The 25,417-nt window shown below is 37.2% G+C and overlaps 1 protein-coding gene across 1 annotated transcript in view; it reads left to right on the top strand.

Annotated features, from left to right (window-relative positions):
- The window catches only part of LOC107191206 (methyltransferase-like protein 9), a 66,556-nt gene that overhangs the window by 444 nt on the left and 40,695 nt on the right, over positions 1-25,417 (top strand). The window contains exon 2 of the mRNA XM_015580184.1: positions 22,474-22,685. Coding sequence (XP_015435670.1) covers positions 22,474-22,685 — 212 coding nt within the window. The remainder of the gene's footprint in view (positions 1-22,473; positions 22,686-25,417) is intronic.

The raw sequence follows: 25,417 nt of genomic DNA, 5'->3' as shown, positions 1-25,417 counted from the left end.
CAAAGTATTACATATCTATAGCGAAAACAGTTAAAGAGGTCTATCACAACAAAACCGTTTTTTGGTAAATTGATTTTTTAACCATAAAAGAAATGATTGCAAGCAATCAGTGTGCATCAGCAAGCTCCTTCCAAACCCGAGAATGCTACATGAAAAAGTAGAGTTGTTTCACGGAACAGATAAGATAATACCACTTTGAATGCAACTGGTCTATACGTTATCTTTAAATTTTGATTACGTACCACAACTGGCGTCAACTTTTATTGTATTTAATTATGGCGTTCCGAAAGAACGATTCCTTTCCGAGAATCGGCTCTTTCAAATCTGGAACTCGGAACCTCTAAGTGCCGCACGGGCCAGAGTAATTAGGATGCCGGGGGAGGAAACGGTTAGGGAGGGAGGGGTCAGTAATAATTAGTACAATTACCGCACAAGGCCAACCGCTGACTAAAACCGCTTTCCTCGAACGATGTTACTCGAGAGTCAAGACCGTGCTCGGTAATTACGGGACAATTACGTCCTCGATATTCCTGAAACATCTTCGATGCCGTTCCAAGCTCTGCCCTCATCTTACGTGGCTCTATACGTAAACCGCAGGCTGGTCCTATTTATAATTACAACCTCTGTAGGCTTTCAATTTCACTTTTACGAAATCACCAAATTGTTTGACAACAAAGTATTTGTGTAGGTATGATAGATTATATCGGGCTCGTGAAACTTGAACGATTTTCGGAGAGCTCGTTACTCGAGTTAAAACGATTCTACCATTAAGACGTTGATTACCAAACAGACAAATATAAAAATTCTAAAAGGTCAAAGCAATTATTTGAAAACTATCACTGTGGCTACTCATTTAACCTGCTTGAACCGCACAGGACCTTGTAAAAATTTGTTTTATTCAATATTTTAGTATAAAGTTTGGATTTCAGTTCTAAACTAAGTAGTGCGTGACATATGTCAGTCAGAGTGTTGTTAATATTAGATCAAGTCACGAGCAATTTCAATTCTTCTGTATAATTTTATTACTTGTTTTATAAACAGAATTTTTTATCGCAGACAATAATTATATCCATCATTATAAGTAGAGATAACCAGTAATACACAGACACGTGCGAGCCAAACACTCCTGAGCGTCATTAATATTCGACATTGATTTAATTGAAAATATTATTATGCACTTTTTTTATTCATTTCTATACGTGGAATAACCGTCTTGTCTATCATACCACCAATCAGATAGTACATCCCGCACATCTGATATCGACACAGTAAAGCATTATCCTGCGATCTCTCTGTCACGACACACATAAACAATACTTAATGTTCCATCGCATAACTGGGCCTAAGTCAAATACAGTATGACGCGCAGGGGTGTAAGTGGTGGGGAGGTAAAATCCATTCGCGGCCGAGGCTGACTAGCGGAAGAAAGAAGCTTTTATCGGTGTTTGCAAGAACCTTTTGCCACGACAGAGAGCAAATCGATTCGGAAGGCTGGCTGAGCCGCGTACTCGAGCAGGTGCCCGCAGGAAAAGAGAAGAATCCCATTCGGTCGCGTGAAACGAGAAATTTGAAATTCGTGAAGAGGGACGTCCCCGCGAGATTTCATGGGCCCCTCCGCCCCTAGCTCCCTGCAACCGAAATCGACGCTAGATGTTACTTCTTCTCCCCTTCCCCCACTACCATCGCACGTCGACGGCGCGGTACGTTTCTGGGGCTGCCAACATCTAATATCCCTGAGCAGCCTGGAAACTTTACTCTCAGACGGAGTGGCGTGAATACGTCGACCCGGTGGTGTTTTAAGGTTTTTAAAAGGCTGGTGTAGTGGCGGTGTCTTCGAACGGGAGAGAGACAACAACAGAATAGGGAGGGAAGACAGTCATGGAGGGCGCTGCTTTAAAATATTAAGTGACTGATGGATGAGACTCCTGAGAGGAAGAGAGACGCTGTTAGACGACAAAGACATCTACCACCGAGACGTTCGCATCTTCTTCTAGCGAACCCCCCCCCCCCTCAGGTTTTGCTCCACCGTGTGTCCCCATTTCTAAGGAATTTTAACGTCACGCTGTGGCAGCCAGCATTGTTGTAACCGATCTTCCCGCTTCTACAACTCGACGACGAGTCTGCGTGAGCGTAAACCTTGCGAAATCCGTGCAACGACGCGTATCCCATTCGGACTAGCAATAATAATAGCAACACTGACGATAATAATGTTTAGTACCTCTGAGACGGGGGCTTAAAGGAACGCCGCTCCAATTGCGGCCAACTTCAGCGGACAATGATGATCGGCGTTAATGGAGAAAATGGATAAAATTTTATAGCAAGGTTCGAGTATTTCATGGTATCGCTCTTGTCTGGTTTGACGAGATTAGTAAGAAAAATAAAAATAAAACAAATGGCCTGCAATTCGTGGGAGGCTAGTAGAGGTTTTTAAACCACGTTTAACATAATCAAACATTTGCAACGTTGTAATTTCTATTGGTAGTTTTAAAAGATGCGTACATAGAGATGAGACAAACTCCAGTGCAAACTGAAAATTAGTTATTAAAAGTAAAACACTATTCCTTTCAGGGGATTTCGTGCTTTAGAAACATAAAGTCAATTTCTACGATGTTCTTCGAATAGAACAAATCAATTGAAATCGTAAAATAAGCTTCTCATTCTTTAGAATATTTTAACATAAACGAGTACATACGTTTAACCGTAAATGGGCATATGCATTTTATGAAATTGTATTTTTAGATAAGTTTCACGGCTATTAATACGCGTAGCTTTTACGTAAAGGTAGAAAGTGTCATTCGAGACTTATTGAAATTTTCACGAGAATGATTTCGAAAACGGAGTTTGGCTGGTGGCTTACGAAAACTCCGACTCGTCAAAAACTTCAATCTGCCTGTTACATAATGAAAGAGAAAGATGTCCTCGGTTCGCGATTTCTAGAATTTAGATCTCTATTGAAACTTGCTGCAAGATAAATCTCTCGCTACGATAAATACACGCTGCTTTGAGTGCCGAGTGGACGAGCAACAAGCACGTGACACGCATGGTTGAGAGCAAATGACAATGTAAATAATATTGAGGCCCGATATCCATTATATCGCGGGCAACGAATGTGAATGGAAAGGAAATATAGAGAGAGAAAGAGAGACCCGTATCGGTCGCGGGACGAGCAAAGCGGAATTTTCTAAGGAAAGAGACGGCGGTTAATACGCCTTGCGTTTATTGCCCGGTAACGAAATCTCGGATTTTTCACGGTACTTTTTCGGTTGAAATCGCGAAGGCAGAGTCTAGTCTGATCCACCACAAATCCGGATGACCGGCCAAGCATCTCTGTTCGTTAATTCATGACTTGCGGGCGCAACGGTTTCGTCGAAAAAACCGATTTCTGAACCGTACGCATCTGCTCGGCCCTCGAATGGTCGTACAGTCTGTACCACAAACATAGACATAGAAATATAATATGTCCCAAAATAGCTTCGACTCCCGGAAATGAGGGGTTCCTGCGATGATTTGAAATAACTTTTTCCTTAGCAAAAATGTTATTCGAGGCTTTGTTAATGAGATATTAACGAAAATCGCCGACCGATCAGAGCGCGAATCTGCCGGACGAGCTCCCGCGGTAGCGTTGGCTACGCACTGCGATTGTTTTTTTTTCTTTAATATCTCGTTAACGAAGCCTCGGATAACATTTTTGCTAAGAAAAAAGTTGTTTCAAATCATCCCAGGAACTCCGCATTTCTAGGAGTCGAAGGTATTTGGGGACACCTTATATAGACTATACGTCAGGCTGGGCCAACGTCCTAACTTTAGAAAGAGGTGGGTTACTTTCGCAGGACTTATCTCTTTCTAATATAGCTGAGTCAACCATTCAAAACGAAGATTCCGAGAACCTTACCCCCCACTACTTCGATTTAAAAGGAGATGCCAAGTCCTGCGAAAGCTACCTACCTCTTTCTAACCCAGACCCCCATTTCAGGGAGATGCGCAGTCTATATTTCTATGTCTATGACCACAAGAGCATGGACGCCATACCCCGAAAGTTTATACCCAATGAAGCGCAGACTGTGATAAGCTAAACATACGCATTTGTTTGGAGTCTTAGTTTCGTTCGGGACACTGAAAAACACAGACGGTCTTCTAATTTACACCAGGGAAGATAAATAGATCCTTCAACTTTAAAAAAAAAACCGAATCTTTCGCTGTGTAAAGGGCAAGCTCTTTTGGCAAAAAAGAATGTAAATATCAGTATAATGGCATTAAAACATCGATTGAAAGGAAACATCGCATGGCATAGTACAATATCGAAACTTCTGCTTTCAAGAAAGTATGTGAAAACTGAGCTGGCCTATGCTCATGAATATATCGATCGTGATAACAGTGATGTAATTTTCAATCCCCGGATGCAAATCCAATAGGGAACGTTTGGGTCATTATGAAGAATAAACATGGAAGAAATCTAATGTTGAAAGTTCTCTTGCATCGAATTCGGAAAATATGGATGTCTCCACCTGTCTCGTACGCCGAAAAGTTGGTTGAAAGTATGCCGAGCAGTTACCAAGATACAATCGCTAATGTAAGAGATTGGACCCACTACTTAAGTAAGTGCATATTAGATTTTTAAACTACTTTCCAACATATGAAGCTGTTCACGAAAAGTAATCATTTTTGTGGAGATAACGCGTTTACGCTCTTGTGGTACAAACTTTAATTTATGTCTTTATTCGTACGCAGAATACCGGTTCCGGTGAACAACACGATCCCCGGGTGGATTCTTCAGCCACGTACGCGATACTCGCTTTGTCGCTGAAGTTCTTGCGCGCGCGCGCGCGCGCGACACGACGAGAGCCCCAGGGTCCAAGACCGATTTGAAAATCGTGGGGTAAAAAGCGTCGAAGACGAATCGATGAAATGAAAAGATTTCATTACGTTCGCCGCTTCTGCTCCCGGGCATTCCTCATTTCTGTCAATTACTTTTTACCGCTTAGGCGTTTCGTCGCGTAATCATGCAAAAATACTAAACTCGGCAACGGTCATTCTTGCGTCTGCTTCTTTAGCTTCTGGTGACTTAGCCACGATGCCACAGAAAGCCACCGCTTGCTTCTGCTTTATGTCCGACCCATTCTACCAGCGTGTTTTTCGTCCTTCATTGGGGAAATAACGTGCATCGGTTTTCTGTATATTTGAATGCGATTTCAATACTTATTTTTGAGGAAATCAAGACCGTGCGCTGTTTCAGTGATATTTTTCCTCGTTTTTCAACGTTCGACACCATTTTGAAAGAAGATAAAGGTAGAAAAATGTAAATTTTTACTTTGTTACTAGGTCATTAAAAACATTGAATCGATTACTTATTGGTATACTTAATATCACAGACGAGATATAAGAATAGACCTAACATCTTATGGGACTTGGTGTCCCAAGAAAATCACACTGGTTAGAGCGCACCTCTCCATAAAAGTTTCCGATTTCAGGAACTACGTTCGACATCGTGATAACGCACAGGACACACACACCCGTGATTGCATATAGCAATACATACATAAATTATTGCTTCGGTTTCACTAGCAAGGAATGTCATACTGATATAGTACGGGGGCTTCTAACGCCCCCGAAACATGGGACAGAAAATTACATTGCATGTTAGGTTTATTCTTATATCTCGTCTGTGCTAATATTTTTAACGAATTGCTACTGACTTTTTCAACATCGAAGGAAATGTTCCTTTAATGTTTTCTGTTGCATGCTACTTTGTTTGAAACGATATTAATATGGTTAATACTTTGGAGATATTTGAACGCCCCCTCTTTTAAATAAGAAAGACCTCCAAGTATTTACACTTACCGACAAAAATTATGAAACGATACACTTTTTATGAAAATTATATATGTTACTTGCATTTCTAACGAATTAATGAATGTCGATTTCGCTTTTTCTTTTTACGTTTCTTCGGAGTAAACAATATATGCTCCTTCCATTTTATTCAGACATTTTCATACACAAGTGTTAAAAGAAAATATATTACAAAGTTCCTGGTTCATTGACTTTGTTCTTAACTTTAGTCGATAGTTGTATTGTCCATGAGAAAATCCTAGTTAGCTACTCATCCAATAAATGATCTCAAAATGTTGAGTGGTAGTGTACATAAAAATTGGCGAATATTCGTCAACGAATATGTGGATCTGTCGCGAGTGGTGCACTATGTGTTTAGCTCATTCTATTCGATGAACAGATTACAAGATGTCTCTACAGTGCAACGTCAATTATCCGAACTAATAGAGGAACAAATCCGTTCTGCTAAAAGGTATTTTTGTAATTGGCCCGGGAGAACCAGAGTTTCATAAAAAGCGTAAAACGATTAGGAGTGAAAAAGTTCTGAAAGACGGATACTTATTCCATGGAAGATCGTATGACAACAGAAATAAATATTCGAGCCTTACCAAACGTATTTTCAGCTTCACAATGTAACGTGATAATACATCGTTCAGCCATTTCTTCATCTATGATCATTATTTTCTTCAACAAAAACAGTATCATCTTCATCTGTAATTTCATAGCCCTGATCATCTTTCCGCTTATCTACTCGTTCCTGAATATCATCACAATTGCAATTTTCAAATCCAATATGCATTATATTATCCATTAAAGCGTTGCATAATTTACCTTAAACACGCTTAAAAGCAGTAATGTATATGGTATCTTCTCCCACAATTAGCTTAATATCTAGATAACATGTTTTAATCTAATTCTTTTATAAAACATTTGTGACTGATTCTGTCGTCGATAAGCAGTATTTAGGATGATCTGTATTTCCGATAATCGACATTTAGATATTCAACGTTCTACTTTACTAATAAGAAAATGACCACTGACAAAGGAACTTCGATTTTTTTTACACTTTGCAGGGTTATTTATTTAAACTCATTACACAGTTTTATAGATCATAAAAAGGCGGTAAATTTTGACACTAACAATTCTTTTATATCTACTATAATTTTTAAGAAATACAAGAAAATAGGAAAGCACACATTAACCTTGAAGGACTGTTTTCATCGTAAAGAACCAAAAAATAACAAAAAGAAGAGATTTTCTGATAATTCTAACGAGGTCCCCTACAAATCAGCAAAATTTCAAAAAAATCGGAATTCTCGGGTTATCGAAGTTCCCTTGTGAGTGACGGACGCGTTTAGTTGTATAAATGAATCTAAGACGTTAAGGGTGTTACTTTTTATGGTAAAATAAATTAAAAGGACCGCTGGGTATCGCGATATCACATCTGTTGCGAGCGGTATTAACAACTTATGGTTCACCATGGGGACAAGAAAAATATTATCGAAGGGACGATAGTCTCCCCGCGAGCCTCCCTTGTTGCCGATCGACGAGGGAATCGAAGGCTGTCATAAGACCGCGAAAAACGCTTGGAAATCCCGTTGAAAAAATCCTGGAAACGGGCCAGATGATACGGTCGGTGCCGCACACATCGTAATTTGCAAGTTATTTTGCGCGGCTATACGGATCGGATAACGAAACCGCGGGACGGGGCACAGATCGTTATCGGTTCGTTGTGGAAACATTCCTCGGGCGCACGATGTAAATCCAGAGACGCGCGTAACAAGAGAGTACTCTTCCGTGGCGTTTCACGCATGATCGATCGCGACCATGCATCAGGGAAAAGAAGTCGAAAAGGATTGAATCGATTTCTGCGTAAATTATTTTTTCGAAAATTTTTTCGTACCGATATATGTACAACTAAAAACTATATAAAATTTATCTAAACTTCTTTTCGATATCTTTTGTAGTTTACAAGTTACAAGTGAATTAATAAAAGAGTTGAAACCACAAGAGACCTATCGTTGTTATGTCAGTTCTGAAACGGATGTGTTTCTTTCCTGATGATGATTTACAAAATCTACAAAATTTCTATTTTCTTCATTAGTTTAGTTTGCATTGGAATAAACAAATTTGTTCGCGACAAGCACTGAATTTTTACGGAACTCCCACAGCAGCGCCAATGTAATGTAAAGGGTTAACAACGGAGATATATGATAATAAGAGCGTATACTACATAACACTGTCAGATAATGGCAGAATTTGAACGGTCCCCTGTAGACGATATGGTAAAAATCACTCGAATCGCAAAGTGTGGAAGGAAAATCCTCATATATCAACTGAATTTCAAACTACAATAAATCAGCACAAAGTGATCCCTAATAAATTAAGCAAACCGTAGAATTTATGTTGATCGAATAATTCAGTGGTTTTTTCCAAAACGTAACACACTGTTCCCGCGAATCGTAGTCGAGGATTTACGAAAGTCGAGGCATCTTTGCGCGCAAACGAACTGATATTCTAGGCGTGGCACGACTTCGTTAGCCGATCGTCGATCTCGATGAAAACTCACGGTTAGTTACACCAGACACCTCTCTGTGCGCCGCTGCTTTTCCAATCAACGGTCGCCGTCCGGGCTGCTCACGGCGTGAATACGTCTAAAAAGGGGAAACACTTCCACTCCCGTGCACCTCTCCTCCGCTTTTTATAGTTGCGCTTTGCAACTCCCGATGGTTCCCCGCTAATGAGATGTTTCGTTCCAGTTCAAATGAACGAATGGCTGTCATAAAGCGCCGTGACAAATAAAATGTACCGCGGACAGAAATTTCAGAAACTTGTCGCGACCGTTGAAGAAGCGTGTTAATGCCGTTTAGGTAGGGTAAAAGACTTATTTACTGCCACCTACCGAATTACTGTCATCCTAGACCATTATTACTTAAAATAACAAATAAACATCGTGAAGTTATACATAAAGCAAATTCTGCATGCAACTGAAACTGTAATTCATACGATAGAAAAAGCAGCACTTAATTTACTTTTCCCATTGATTTTTGTAAAATCATCAAACATTTTTAGATGATTGGAAGAGTAAAAATGACAATTTCCTTACTAGCGAAAGGGATAAGAAGGTACTAAAGAAAAGACTATAATTGTAATATTTAAGCTAGGAATATAATAAAATGTAATGTTTTAGATAATATAAAGATCATGGAAGATAATAACGATCAGAATTAAACGATTCGTTATGTCTTTTAGGTTAATATTTGGGTGACAGTAATTCGTACAAGCGTTTCGATAATTTTTTAATTACTGTAATTTCAGTAATTGCTTACGGAAATAAAGCTTTATGCTATTAATGTCACCAATACGGTCTGCTGTCACATGCAACCTAACCTAAAAAAAGTGACAGTATTTGGTTAAGTTGTAGTAATTGGGATGTCAGTAATTCGATCGAACACGTTTTACGGGTGGCAGTAATTGCTTTCGAAATACATTTTTGAAACTAATAATTTTATAAACAAAAGTAAAGTTACAACAAATTTTTCCTTCAATTAAACATACTAAATAATAATAAATGCAAATAAAAACTTATGTCTTTGGTCAGTTAATACAAAAATTATGCAATGTCAGTGATGTAATGTTATGTTATGTCAAAAGTTATCTAATGTCAGTGTCATTTCTTAAAATGTCAGTAATTGGGTCTTTTACCCTAGGTGCTGATTGGAGCTGCTTATTTATTTAACCGTTAGGATACTAAGGTCATTCATGGACACCAATACATATTTTTGTATGCTATTCGGTAACTGTTAAAAATACATTGCGGGGGTTTTTGTCGTATTATCAATTCCGATAAGTAAAAACAGATTTTAGAAGGGATCGATTAACATGATTTTTGAAAGAAAATATAAAACCTCTAAGAAGATCTGTGTAATTTTTTTTTCTCAACAGTAAATCTGGTCCAACGCGTGCTGCCACAATGCAAATATAATTTTGGGCTAAAATCCTTTATATCTCTCGTGTAAAAGTGCCGATAATAAAACGGCCATTTCATGTGCGACAGCCTAATAATTTTATTGCTTTTACTTTTTACTTGGAACAAAGTGGTGTGGCATGTCAAACAAGATCGGATTCTGTTTCTGGCAAAAAGTAGTGTTCAGTTAAACGAATTACCAAAATCACTGTAAGAATTATTAAACGGAAGATAGTGTTGTCTGTATGATGAAGAAATTGAATAAAAGAATTGACATTGCTGAAGAAAATATGAGGTGTATAAGAATTGTTTTTGTATGTTCATCAAATATACAATACTTCAATGCGGTTCATTGAAACGTGAAAGTTATGAAAAACTGTAAATAAAATTAGGTAAAAACATTTGTAATCTTCTCTAGAAAAAAATTCATAATAAAAGTTATCACACTTTTTAGAATTTTTTCATTGTGAATGAGTGCACACTTTATTCAATCACCGTTCAATTTCCTCGTTTTGTATTTTGCAAATAAACGAGGCAATTTCTTTTTATTCTAAGTAAATCCTATGGTTTTACTGTTAGTGAAAACATTTTAGCACATTTGATATGCATGCATTCGTATTCGTGCCTTACGATAAGTAGAAACGGCAAGTAATGAACGGACACGATCAGCGAGTCTTATTCGACAGTATGTCTGCGTGTGAATTTTCAGTAATTTTTCTCGAAAACAAAACCTCATTTGTTCCCCCCCCCCCCCCCCCCAAAAAAAAAAAGAAACAACTGGATCGATGCAGTCGTATCGCGAGACGAATGATCGAAATAAAAAAGGACGAAATCCAATTAAGGGTTTAGACACAAAATAAATTTAGTAACATCTGAAATTACTTCACATCGTTATTAATTTTGAAGAAAATACCAATTTTTAATTATCTAGCATTTCATAAACTCTCTGTTTCACTCTCAACTTATTAAAACCCTTACTAAGGGAAATAAGTCACTGTATGATCACTACATAGTTCTATAAATTGCTCCATAATAATGTAAATGTACCCAATCCTCGTTCTACTAATAATGTGAAATAAACCAATTTTTCATGCTCCTGTTGCGCGAATGGAGCGTTCGAAAAATGTTGATACGGACATCGATTACACGAAGCGTTGACACACGGAGCTACCAGCGTTCAATGTACATGTATTAAATTAAATTGTATAATATACAATAATATATAAAATAATACAATACAATACGAACTGTATAATAAACTAAAAGTCAACATAAATTTCGACAAGGGCACCCTTACGATTACAATAACAGTAAAACAAAAAATTTGAAATTCGTCATTCTTACGGATTCGATAGTTCCAGTGTTAACAATTTAACATCATTTGTAATCTTCGTATCGACAAATTTAATCTCGTCGGCGTTTCACGGCCGGAATCACGTGGGCCGATACAGAAACGTGGAAAGATGGCGTCGATCCTCTCCCACGGCGCCAACATAACGCCCGTTGGCTCGCGCCCGCCACCACCGCCGCCGCCTGCAGCAATAACATAATGGCACAGGAAGGGAATGCGTTTGACTCGCGATCCAACACGCTCGAGGAATCCGAGGAGCTCCACGTACGAGCGGCCAAACATCCCTAGTATTCCCCGCCGAAAGCATAAACTGCTCGACGGCGTTGTTTATTGTTCACAGTTTACACCAGGTTTACGCGTGCTTCGAGGTCCCCCCTTCGCCCCCCCCCACCCTTCCCTCTCGATCCGTGAATACGGGAGGATTTCCAGAAAAAGGAACCCGACAGGGAGAAGAAAGAAATGAACCGAGCGGAGAGGAGAAATCCGAGATCTCGCGATTCGGATGGTCTCTTGGCGAAGCTCCATGTTATTCTACGAATTCCGGATGCCGGGCAATGGGAAACGATCTCTCGGTGTGATTTGATTGCAGCTTGAAAAGACGATGTATATTAATGCTAATTATAATGTCGATCGAATATACAGTGGCGGTCGGGAGAAAGTTTGGAAAAGAGAAATGCTGGCGGAACCAAGTGTAATTTAACACCTGTGTACTTAGTGTTCGAGTAATTATTATTAGGTCCTACGATATGAAATTGTCGCAATTTATAGATTGTATATAGTTTACGGATTAATACGAAGCATAACTTAATTTTTGTAGAATAATTCCAATATATTTTATTTGAATTATAAATGATTAACGATAAAACGGTAATTATGTCCATGGTACAACACCTCCTATGTACCTCGGGTCTAGTACTTCTTTGCGTTAATTATGTATGAATATATATTTTTTACTTTACAATACTGCTTATAATATGCGAATTAGTGTTATTTAAATCTCTATTCTTATAATAATTTTAATACCTTCTTAATCAGTATTTACGGTATATCTAATATTTCTATGTTTTCTGGTGTTTATAACTTTTTTATTCCGTTTTCATTACGGGGCACCTTAATAATTTGTGTAACCTGTTTAGAAAAAAAAGAAATAAAATACCGGAAAAGAAAACAAAGATCTGTCCAAGGTACAATATGATTTTTAGGCCCAAGCTGCAACACTCTACAAAAATTACAAAAACAACTTCGTGTCATTTATAGATTAGTAGACTGCGGATCTTTATGCAAATATAGATTTTCATTGTCTATTTTACAAAAACTGGCATCAAACAGAAATTCCTTTACCGTATTAAAAATACTATTAGGTTCCAAATAAAACAAATACCTCATCAAAGTTCATTAAATATTTTTGTACACTGAGATTTCAACAATCGTATTCGCTATAAATGCATAAAATCCGCAGTCTATAGATTAGAGATTAAACCCTTCTTTCTACAGCAATCTATGGCTAAATAAGTTACGCAACTATATTAAAATAACTGGTTGTCACTTTATGAACAGAAATAAAGTTATTTGCAAAAGTTTAACGAAAAAAAAATTACTTATGGTGTGAAAAAATCTTTAAATCGTCATAACACATCGAGTTGTGACGCGAACGATTGCAAACTAACTTTTGTAGGCCTTCTCGTAGATTTGGTATAAGCTAGTAGTTGCCAATTTTGCAAACAAAATCCACGAACATTTAAAATTCGATATAAGACCATGATTCAATCATGCTCTAAGTACAACAGGTTCCCCTACATTCCATTTTTATAAAAATTGGCATTTGGAAATTGTATAATTTCTTCAAACTCTGAAACTAGTGAATGTTTTATTTTTTTTACAAGGGAACATCCCAAGAGCGAAAATTTGGTTACGTTCTAATTGGCATGTATTTGTACATAATTAAAAATTATTGTACACGTATTTTCTTGTTTTTGCTAGAAAACGTTTGTGCTATCAATTTGTTCTTCTGTATTGTTCTCGTTTATTCTTAAATATGTCCGTAGAATTTCCTACTTTGAAAATGGATTTCGGACATCTTACACCAGATAAATCGCTGACGAAATGAAATTACAGAAAGACGAAAAGAACCAAGCCAAATATAAATATTTGCGATTTAAACGACTCAGAGATGAATAGCATTTTGAAAATTTATTATACAAATGGGAAGAGATCTCAATACAGATGATTTTTAATAATAAATATAAGTGATGAAAAAAATGTTTACTGTCCATTAGTCTGGAACTTTTTAAAGTTATCACGTTTCAGGTATCATGTGGAAAATACTCAGGATTATTTTAATGTATTCGTAAAATTTAATCGAGTGATTTCGAATGACGAAGGAAGTCCGAAATATCGTATTTTTAAAGTACACCTTCCGACAAGGATTGGACAAATGCTACGGTTATACGATAGTGTTTACGTTTCACAAGCTCTCCTACGCACTGCAGTGTGCCGCCATGAAGGGGCGCATAACCATTTGAACCGAAGTAAGCACGAGTCTCACGCAATGTTCAGCGGATAAACACGAATTGCGACGAGAGACTACTTTTGCAGTAGAAACGCCAATTATCACACTTTTATCAATTCTTTTCTTTAAATTTCTTATTCTCATTATGCAAGGCTTTCATGAAAGGACTGACTAGTGTATTGTTTGAAAAAATTCTATTTATAATGTGGGATTTAATGAGGAGATGTTAAGTTTGTTGTGAATATAATTTAATTAACAACACTTTTACAACGCTTTAAATATAATAACACGAACATGATTTGATTATAATAACACAACACGACAACTCAGAGTAACAACTCGGAATGAATAATTGATAACGCACAACAAGAAGAATAACGAAAACTAACTTCGCGATTAATATACACCATACACTATCTTTCATATCCCACAATAATAAAGAATTGGCAAAAATAAATACATAGATATGCACTGTATTAATGTGAGATTATTTTCTATACGTCCATTATTTGTGTTATATCACCGATCACGGTAATACCAACATACGCAACTAAATTTTTATAGGTACCAACAAGAGAACTGTAAATTAGTCAGTTCTTTCACGAAAACCATGTATTATACAAGATATCCCCAAAATCGTGGTACAACCAGCCAGGTGGTGATTCTATAAGCAAAAAATCAATTGAAAAAAAATAAAATAAGTTTTTTTGTTTAAGGTTTCAATTTTGAAAAATGAAATGACATTCCGTCTATTCAATTGCACGCGCATCCAGCAGATTTTCAAATTCGATTATCTCGAAAACGAAGTTTCTTAAATGAAAAAATGTTATTGTTTTTTCTTCGACTTATTTTTGAATGTAGTATCACCACCCGGCCGATTGTACGACGATTTTAAGGACACCCTGTATGTGTTTGATAATAGGAATGTCACTAAACGTCGTACTTGCTCGTGTATTGTCAAATAACTAATTGACGTTCATTCAAACGCTTACTAATCAATACAGCGAACAATATTTATCCAATATTTATTACATTCTATGTGAGTATGAAGATTATGGTCATTTCTCAGGCTCATCGTGTTGCAGGACATCATGCATTTATAAGATTTAACGCAGTCTTTTTGTAATCTGTAATACAAAAGTGGACAAATTGGTAGACAGTGTGTGGGACACACTATCTGTCTATCACATTTTGCAACTTTTATACAAACACATCAAGAAATTGTTATAAAAAAAGAACATCATATAGTTACTATTAATCCGGATCTTTGGACTTGTTTGGTTGCAGATTAATAATGCCAACAAACGAATGTTAATAAAATTTTTTTTTTTAAATTTTTAAAATTTTTTAAATGTTAATAAAGTTTCTTCTCTTTCTTTCCATAAATATCAACCGATTTGGTAAGTAATAATCGGTTGTCATTTTAAATGTTTGAGTATATATTTTCGTATTGTTTTCTGTTAATAGTATTTTCCTATTATCTCTGTGAAATAATATGAGTTTTGTTCAATTTTTATTGTAATTTAATACATTAAATACTTCATATGGACACAGCATTGCGCTTAAGAATTGACCAAAACCACCCCAATTTATTCACCTTTTATTAAAAAATAGAAATGCATATTAAATATTAAATCAATATACAAGCATTGTAACTAAAACACAACGTATAAAAAAAGAAATCCTTGTTTCTTCTATCGTGTTCGTAGCTCGAGTCTAATAATTTATATAGATATATCAGAAAATGTGAACGACATATTGATGAAAAATACAGTAAATCGCGTTGTTAATGGATTTATACTTCTCGTTTCATTAATAATTCTGTGTAAATAAAGTCCCAAGGGGGAGAATGAAAAAAAAAGTATAAAAAAATCGGGTACCGCTTCTATTAAGGATCGAGGCATTGTGCTTTCTGTCGTTACGTCGCGAGACGTTGATTTAGATGACTGTGATTCCCGAGTTGGCTACTTGTTATCCGAGTCGGTAGGCGATTGGTCCGTGCTGCAGGCTACGCGCAAGGTGTGCGAATCCGATTCTGTTCTTCTCTTCTGCCCCTTTGACTGATTCATTCCGTCTCCAGTCCGCCGGTGCACAGAGTCACAGAGCGTCGCCACTAATGACGCAAAGAGGAATGCTGTCCGGCTGTGTACGACCGCGTCGGTAGCCATTTGTAATTCGCTAAGAAAAAAGGAATTGCAAAAAAAAATGGTCGAATCAAAGTGTGATGACGGGGGAAGATGCCCGGCTACCTGCAATTAGCGATGCATGCTGGCAGACATAATTAAAATTGTATAGCACCCTTTATTCCTCTCTTCTCCACCTACCAGCATGCTTTTCGTTCGAGCCTTTCTATTCTTTGTCACTGTGCCAGTTCAGTTACTTGCAGAATTCCACGAGAGCTCGTAACATTAAGAACAGAGGTTTGGAATTCCCTTCATTTTCTTGTAATATTTATTAAATCCCTAGGAAAAGGTAGCTGGCCCTTTAGCTATAGTGGAGCTGGCTGAAATGTGCTACCAATGTACAACACCATTAGGATGCATTCTTTCATGGATATACAGTAAAGACGATGGGAGTTGGATAAGAAGTTCCTCGTGAGAGTTTCTACTTCACCCCCACCACTAGGGAGGGGAGACCGTGGAACATGCCAAGCGCATAATTTATTGCCCCTCCCTGCTTTTCTTGCCAAGGGTCGGGCTTCGGACAAACCATAAATTTGTGAGGTATTGAAACGATTTGCGGTGCACCGTGAAAATTTTGAAGCGGACCCGGGTTTGAAACTCTTATGGAGTCTTTACTGTAGTATACAATATCACTATTATCGATTACTATGATTACTACATTACGAATTTTACGCATTTATCGTAAATGTGAAAATTATAGTGCAATATAAAATTTAGGAAACATTAATATCAATTTTATTTTTTAATGTAAATTAGTCTATAAGTATCTGAATTTACATAAAGATGCGTAGTTTAATGATTCCTCTCAACGACCGACCGATATCTGTTAACCCTTTGCGGTCCTTAATCGTGAATATTCCCGGCAATGCAATGTGAAGATGGCTACGGTTGGTCATGAATATCAACGCAGGATTAAACTGTTTGATTGTGTAACATTTTCGGGTCAATTATACTATATCTAATAAAATTAGAAATTGGATAGTTTAATATAATGTAACAAAAAATATTAGTTCGTGAAAATAATTTCAACCGCCGGGAAATACACGAGCAAACCAATTCGCACCACAAAATGTTACTACACTGATCAAAACAATTAGAGGATCGTATATTCCAGTCAAAAAGTTTTTATACAAGTATAAGTAGGTGGTAATAGTGTTAGTATTGCACGGAAAATATATCAATTTAGCAAACCTGTAGTACTTGCCTTGTTTCTTTCGCTTGGTGGGTGCAAGAGGACTGTCCACATCGTTGATCCCCTAATTCTTTTGAGCAACGTGTAATTTATAGAAGAAAACAAATATATTAACATTTCGTCCTAAACAGTCACTTAATGGGAGGCCACTGTAGTGACGTGTAGTAGCTAGAGGATCCATCTGACAAACTTAACCGTCTGACTAAACATAATTAGCTCGTTGAATGTAAAAAATATTCTAACTGATTGTGAAAGAATCAACATGAAAGAGTTATGACTATGTAGACTGCGGATTTTTATGCACAATAACATTTTCTAAAGTAACTTGTAAAGACAGGCGCAAATGTAGTAATTTATTTTTCCTCGTAAGTGTCTTATTGGATTCGGACTAATATAAAAAACTCATTGGATCCGATGAAAGTTTTGTCCTTTATTGTATTACACAGAGCCCTATGAGCTATAAATGCATAAAATCCGCAATCTAGTTATGACACGCAATGGTAGATGGTAGAAGTACAGAGTGTCAAGAAATTACATCTCGGGGCCACCATAGTCAGATTCTACGTCTTCGGTTTGGTGGAGATTGAGATAAGCACGTTGCCGCAAAATTGACTTTGACTTTGAATTTAAAAGACAAATTTTATTATTATTGCATGAAATTCTACTCATCGTGAGGATCAAAAGTCTTTAAGTAACCATGGGTCGGAATTCAACCATTCTCTCGAAAAGTGATGTTAAACTTTCACTCGTTTTTGAACTGATTTTATTTATAATATATTTACATCTCGCAGTCAGAATTCAGATATCGCGCTATTAGCGAAGCAGCAAGCATTTTTCATTTTCCACTTTATCTTTTATTCGAAGACTTCGAATAAAACTTCAAATAACTTTCGGTAGCGCGTTTGGATTGTACTGGCGTACAAAATAATTTTTAATATGTATTTACTATGTGGAAGCTATAGGTGATCGAACTGATACCCCTCAACTGCAAAACTGCGATTATTTTGTAAATATCTCGGTAACTATGAGGTTTAGGACGAGTAAAGGTCAACACATCTTTACTCAAAATTTAATACTCTATCGATCTATAGTACAAAAAATAGGTCATTCCGTTAAAAAAAATCAAGGTGACCTTGAAATCTCTGAAATGCCTCCACTCACAAAAAAAGCACGTACCTTACAAAATGTGCCCCTTGATACTATTTAAGTTCCACGCCGCAAAATTTTCATAAAGTGTGCCGTTAAGTCATTATTCAAAGTGATTAAGTTAGCTGACACCCTGTATCTATGGGTCAGTGTACTCCTGACGCACGCAGCAGCTGTCGCATACAGTACAGTCGTCTTAACTACGTCGAATGGCGTCCAGTTAACTGCGCGCGCTGACCTTTGTGCGTAGTTATAATACCCCTGGCAGAAGGTATTTGATCAAATGAATTCAGACAACCATTGCAATAATTACTCACATATTGAAGATGGAAAATGTTGTATATACATGAAGGAAAGAGTACAGTCGATCGTATTTTGAGGAACTATTCACAAAATAATCAATATACAAGCTTGGTTCACCTGACGTGACCACCTTAATTACTCATAAATTATTGGCTGTATGAAAAAATATTTTAAACAAAAATTGTATGGTATTAACGAGGACATAATTTAGTAATATATTATTTACTATGTACTTAATAATAATAAAGGAATATGGTCCAAAATTATGTCATGTTTCGCCTCATTTTAATCGGAAGATTATTACCAACTTGTCATACAAGTTTACGGATATTTCAGAAACTGTTCACTTTAGACCCTATACGTTACAGTAATACTGTTTTATGTAATATTTGAAATATTGGGCATTTTATTTTAAAAAAACTGAAGGTAACCGTTGTATCTTGAAAAAAATGTAACATAGTAGAAAACGTATTATTGCATTATACATTCTTCTTGATACCATGCAACTTCTGTTTAAAATGTTTTTTCATATAGCCAATAATTTACGAGTAATTAAGGTGATCATGTTAGGTGAACCATCCTGTATATATCTGTCTGTTGAACATACAAGAATATTATGTTAACTGGAATGTTAAAAAATATGTATATAATTTGACGAAATGTTACAATGTTTCTAATTTCCTGAATAAAACAAATAATAATAACAGTGAGCAAGGAATTTACTTCAACATCTAAAAGAAATTGAACACATTCCTCAATCACTGTTTCCTCTTCGCACACTGTATTTGCAAAAAAATGGGAATTTAGTTTTATATCAATAGTTGCTGTAAATACAGAATAATTTTTACTGTATCACAATGTTTTGTTGGAGGTAGTGCCAGGCTCGGATTACGATTTCTTGTGGGGGGGGGGGGGGGGGGGGGGCACAAAATTTGTGTAATGCAATATTTAATTAAATACATAAGTTTTCCAAATTGAAATTTATTCTAACAAAAATTAAATATCATTTAATCCTAACAAACACTTGTTTATAACGAACAACGATTCGTTATGTTTTAACAACTTTCATTCAATTTATTTCTACATTTAGTACAATTTTTAATTATTTCAAAAGGGAAACAGTAAAGAAAATTTGATTGAATTATTTTTTTACATAAACAGCAGGCTTAGATGGGGGCCCCTTGAAGGGTAGTGCATAGTGTCTTTCTGTGGTCGTTACCACTTACAATGCTGCAGACAGATTTTTCTTACAATTAGTTTCACTGAATGCATAGCCGGTAAAAACGATACACTAATAATAATACAAAAGACTTCATAGAAACGTAGAGTACAGAAAGTTTGCATCTTAGTCAGGCTTGAACGAATAGTCGAAATCGAACAATACACTGTATAATCTGCTCTTCCTTAAATTTATTTTCAACTAGATGAATCTTTTACGATAATAATGGCAGAATTTCATCAAACGATCATTTTACAGTTCGAAGTACCGAAGTACATCAAAGTACGCAGACGTACAAAATGGTCTAATGCATCTCACGGTAGTCCACGAACGCAGCCCCACGGTTATGCCAATAAAAACTGCCAAGGAACAAGAGAACAGGAGAAAAAGCTGCCAGTAATTACATTTTTATCGCGGCCCGTTCGCGCGTTTCAATCGTGGTACATTGTATCAGTTCCGGGGCGATTTAATCGAAATTGCGCGGCCGAAGAGCCGCTCCCCGACGATGACAGAGTCGACAGAATATTACAGAGATTCGCCGGAGTTAATTCCCGAGGGCCGTGGAGGAACTGTTTTAATTAGAGAATCTAATTGATGGCTGCGTACGGTGTGGCTGCCGAGCAATCCATAAACGACTTCTTAAGGCTGCGCACCTGGGCAACACGGGCGTTAATTACTTACCTTCTGTGGCCGGGTCCTTCCATCTCTCGACCCCCCCGCCCCTTCCTACATCGCTCTCTCTCTTCGTTCCTTTTCTTTCATTTTATTTTTTGTTTTTGTTACTTTCATTCGAACTCTCTCTTGACTCGTGAGTCTGAAAGAGTCGCGCGGGTAGGAGAATAAAAGGGCGACGTAGGAAAAAAGAGGAAAACGGTGAATCGGCGAGAGGGAAAAGAAACGACGAAAGGGAGGATGGGGAGCGAGCGTGGTGAAGGGGAGGGGGAACGGAGAAGGAAAGAGCAACAAGTGTCTCCCGTCGCGAGGCGCAAAAGCATTCCTAATTACGCCCCTGCCCTTGGAGCGAGACGAGACAAAAAGCGCGTTGATTACATTTTCGTATAATTTCATCGGTCGGCTCTCGCCATTAAGAGCCACCACCGCGCGCAAATTAGATCGATTCTTTAATGCCCCAGGCCGCGTAATTGGTTCTCATTCTCGGAAGCTGACGATGAAATCGGATATCTGTCGTGTACCGGCGCAGTGCGTACCGGGTGGACCCAAAGCCGGGACCAATGGACCCCAGTGGTGGACCACTGGACCGGTCAACGTAATTGCTTCTCCGACTGTTTTGCGGTTCCGCTGCGCCGAAACCGCTTCGACTCGCACAACGAATATCGTTAATGTCGCGGATACGTGCGGCCGATAATGAAGCGAGAAACGCTTTTTGCCCGGACACCGCGGGATTGTTAATGAATCGTAACGTCGCGGCTATTATTTTAACGGATCTGCCCAGTCGCGGCGTGATTCGCTGAGTTCGCGGTCGCGGTTGCCTGAGGAATTGTAAATATTCCGCGAGGTACACCTTAGGGAAAGGGCCTCCTACCAATTTATAAATTTATATCAGGTACTAAAACAAATGTAAAATCGAATGTTAATTTGGTATAAATTTCAGTAAGTCCCAAAACTAAATGGTACTACTTTTTGACCCTTTGTTCGATCTTATTTAACTCTGTGCCCGAATGGTAAAATCTTCCCTTATAAAGAGTTGCAAAACAATAAAACAGAAAAATTTATGGTTTATTTTTAAGAAGAATAAAAGTAAAATAATATTACTATTGCATAATAAAAAATAAATAATGGTATTAATTCATATTAGTACCATAATATTTGTACTTGTACAGTCAATTTCCAGGTGATACACAGGATCGATCGATGACCTATCTAGTTACATTTATGAATAAAATCAAATTAAACGAATAAAAACCAACGCGGAAAAAATTGAAGAGGACGCTTCTCAAGTAGAATAATCGTCCGTGTCAAACGTATTTTACGTGTACTTCACCCGTATTTTGAACAATTAATAACTCGGACACGAAGCCTTGAATGCAATTTTGTTATTCTTGATTTTCATCTTGATTTTGCAAGTCAATTTTGTACCCTGTGAAAGTGTCCCACATTTTTATTAACACCCTGTATGATAAAACTGCTGAGAATTACAATATAATTACAGTAACAACGAATACATTGGTTCCATAGTGGGATTAAAAAACAAATGATGTATCGACTTGAATTTCTATGACTAATTAACTCTACCTACCCGCTAAGATGGTGTTTTCTGATGAGGAGTTAATTCGTCTTACCCAGTTAACAAATTAAGATGATCTATTATAAGTACATATCACTGCTTGACATTGGTAGTGGCATAACTAAAAAAATTAAATAGAAGGATTACATTATATTTCTATTTTCATCATATAAAACGGCATGTTTATAATTCCATCAGTTTTGCGTCAGAAGGAATTTATGTTGCCATCAGCCTGACCTCAGCAATATACAAATGTAAATTTTAAAAAGCCACTCCTTTAAGATTTACATTTTTTTAATTGTGCTACTATCAATACCAAGCAGCGATATGTATGTACTTAAAATGCATCGCCTTGTCTCCCTCAGACCAAACAGCACCGTATTCGACTCTCCACCCGAATCTTTTTCCCAGGCTAAACTGTGGTAGGGTTAACCATACATGACCCCAGAAAAACTGGAATAATTTCAACCAACGTCAGGGTATTCATTTTCCCCGCAAAAAAGTATTAATATGCCGCTGCTTCTTGTTACAGTGGTACAGAGTAGACGCCACCAAAATACGAGAGGATTTGGTCCGTTTATGGATTCCCCTCGGAGCGGGAGCTCAACACGACCAACCTGACAAAACGGCCGAAATCTTCCTAATGAAATCCGCTGAGAGATCAGACTCTTTACCATTACAGGCATGGCATTCTCTGGCAAGATTTGCTTTGTCCTGGTGCATTAGCCGCACATCCATAAATGGGTGAGTATCGACCAGTTCAACCTTCTCAAATTAACAAAATCTGTTCTTTATTAATTGCCCCCTTTGTATTCTTTACAATCATTATTATTAGATATACCATCAAGTAATTTATAGTTTTTATTCAACTCAATATATCCCATGAACTAGATTGTCTTCGCGCTTCGACCTGTATGACGATATACAGGGTGTCTGTTTCCCCATGTTCACTAAAAGGGACAGTTCCATTCATCTTTTAAAACCTAATTCTAATTGAATTTTCTGCGTTTTACTTTAGTGTAGCACCTCTATCTTTAGAATTAAGTCTCCTCAATTCTTGTATTCTTCTACACTCAACAACGACCATTACCATTTGACAAATTTCATTTCTTCCGTTTTACTGCTCACAGCAATGTAACGACGCGTTTATTTCTTTACCTTTACTCTAAACTTTCGATACTTTTTTAATCTTCTTTACACCTTTGTGACGCAATAAACTAAACCCCAACATTTGGCCGGCAGCTGATTTCATCCGCACGGCCTGACCGACGTGCCAAACAACAAGATCATAAAACCGTACCCTTCGAACAGGCTAAGAAAGTCAGCACGGTCACGTCGAATTTTGACCAACCATTTTAATTAACTTCACGTATACTCATCACCCTGAAGGAGAGGTTTTCTCTACCATGCCTCCCCGGAAAAACCAAAGGCGTTCCTCCACCTTTAAGACAACCAATCAGAAGTCATATTTATCAACCACCTCCACCCTTACGTGTAACCGCCCACCGAAAACACAGGCGTAAACTTTCAGACACTTGAAAAAAGTCAGTCAAAATCACAGAGCGAAACGAGAAACATCTCTTCCACGAAAGGGACTCCAAAGTAAAAAATCGATGTACAGCGTGAACAAGTGGCCTCTTAATACATTGTCACATTTTTCATTATATTGTACCAACACTTGTATTATTCATTTAGTTATAATGTTATATTTTTCACTGTTTCCATTTCCTTGAATTCAATTTCATACCCTTACCTCTGTAACAATTAGTAGGGAATCGGTAAGCTTTCGATGTCGATATAATCGTAACGGAGATTTACAACCTTCGTTGACTAAGACATTGCAAATCCAGTCTCATCATGAGTTCGCGCAAAAACAGTGTCCTAGATATACGTTTTAATATTTTAAGAAGTGGTAAAGAAGGTCAAATTGAAGCAAAAAGTATTCTATGACATATACCATATTTAATTTCGAATAATGTCTTGAAATTTTACAAAATTTTCATCTGTTTATGCTATACTAAGAATCATAGGGTTTCATAATTTCACAGATTTGTCGAAGAACAGAAATAAAATAAATGAAAGATAAAGAGTATATTAAGAATCTTAATATTGCTGTGTCTCCTATAGTTTACCCATTATAAAGCTTGACAAGTACAACAAAATAATTGGACTATATCAGCTGACGTTATTGCTTAATCTTTTAATTTTCATAATTCCTCCATAGCGCAAGGTGTCTTGACAAGTTTACGGATACCTAAGTATTATAGTACTCACAATTCAGCGTTCTATTTTGTTAGACTGTGGATTTTACACACTTTATGTAACTGAATAAACTTCTGTGTTCTGTTTTTAACAATGAAAGAAATAATTAAGAATTACACTTTATTATTTTAACTTTGTTATAATGTATGAAAATGTTCTTGTTTATGGTCTGTTTTTCGAAAGAAGAACCTTGGGAGGTAGGCCCGACTTTTCGCGGTGTTGTCGCGATCGCGAGACATCTACGGCACTTGTGTTTCTCTCACTCTTCGCGTCTTGGCCAATGACGTGCGACCGTCGACACACATCCTCGTCTACGGTCGTCTGTCTCCCTCCATCGCACGTATTACAAACCTCTCGAGAAGAACCTACCTACAATCTCACGTAGTGAGGACTGCGTTCGGCACGCGCCTGTCAATCATCCATTGTCTCGAACTGGCGGAGAATGTTGATGAGACGCTGAACATATTCACACGTCAAGAGTTAAAATACATGAATAAGAAAAGCTTTATTTCTTTTGAAAGAATATATTCTATCCAAATATTGAGCAACATATTAAAAGAGGATTAAATTAATACATAGCTTATTAAACGCTACACGTGGAAATCGCAAGGTAAAGAAGGAAGTTGGTTTACCGAGCGTCTGACACACAGTGGCGTTGAGCCGTGACAACGTCGCACGAAATACGCAACTCGCGTTGGATCCCCATCAGGCCACGCGCCGAGGTAGGGGAACCCCCGAGAGCTCTTCTTTCGAAAAACAGACCATAGGAACGCTTATAATTTATATCAAAATATTTTATACTAATTTATAATTATTTTGATATCTGATACACATTATATTTAAAACATATACAAATTTATAATTCACTTGCGATGAGGTAATAACATTTTTTTATAATATTTCAATAAACATATTTCATCACTGAAGCATTGATTTAGGTTAGGTTTAACCCTTTAAAGCCCAGACCCTTAAATCGTGATTTCAAAATTATGAGACTGATACATGTGTACATGTGTTGTATCTTGTTATTTTGATGTCGAAGATATAGATAGTAAACAGACCTATTTTTTTCATGTTTTCCTTTTTTATTTGTTTTTGGACGACATACTAGAATTTCTCAACTGAAAACGTGGAGATCTACTTTACGTCAGTGAAACCACGCATCCTTGCTGACAAATCTTAGATGTTAACCGGCGACAGAATTTAACGCACTT

This window comes from Dufourea novaeangliae, unplaced genomic scaffold, assembly GCF_001272555.1.
Source record: "Dufourea novaeangliae isolate 0120121106 unplaced genomic scaffold, ASM127255v1 scaffold235, whole genome shotgun sequence".
NCBI lineage: Eukaryota > Metazoa > Arthropoda > Insecta > Hymenoptera > Halictidae > Dufourea > Dufourea novaeangliae.
The sequence above is the reverse complement of the archived record's forward strand: the minus strand, read 5'-3'. Positions and strand labels throughout refer to the sequence as shown.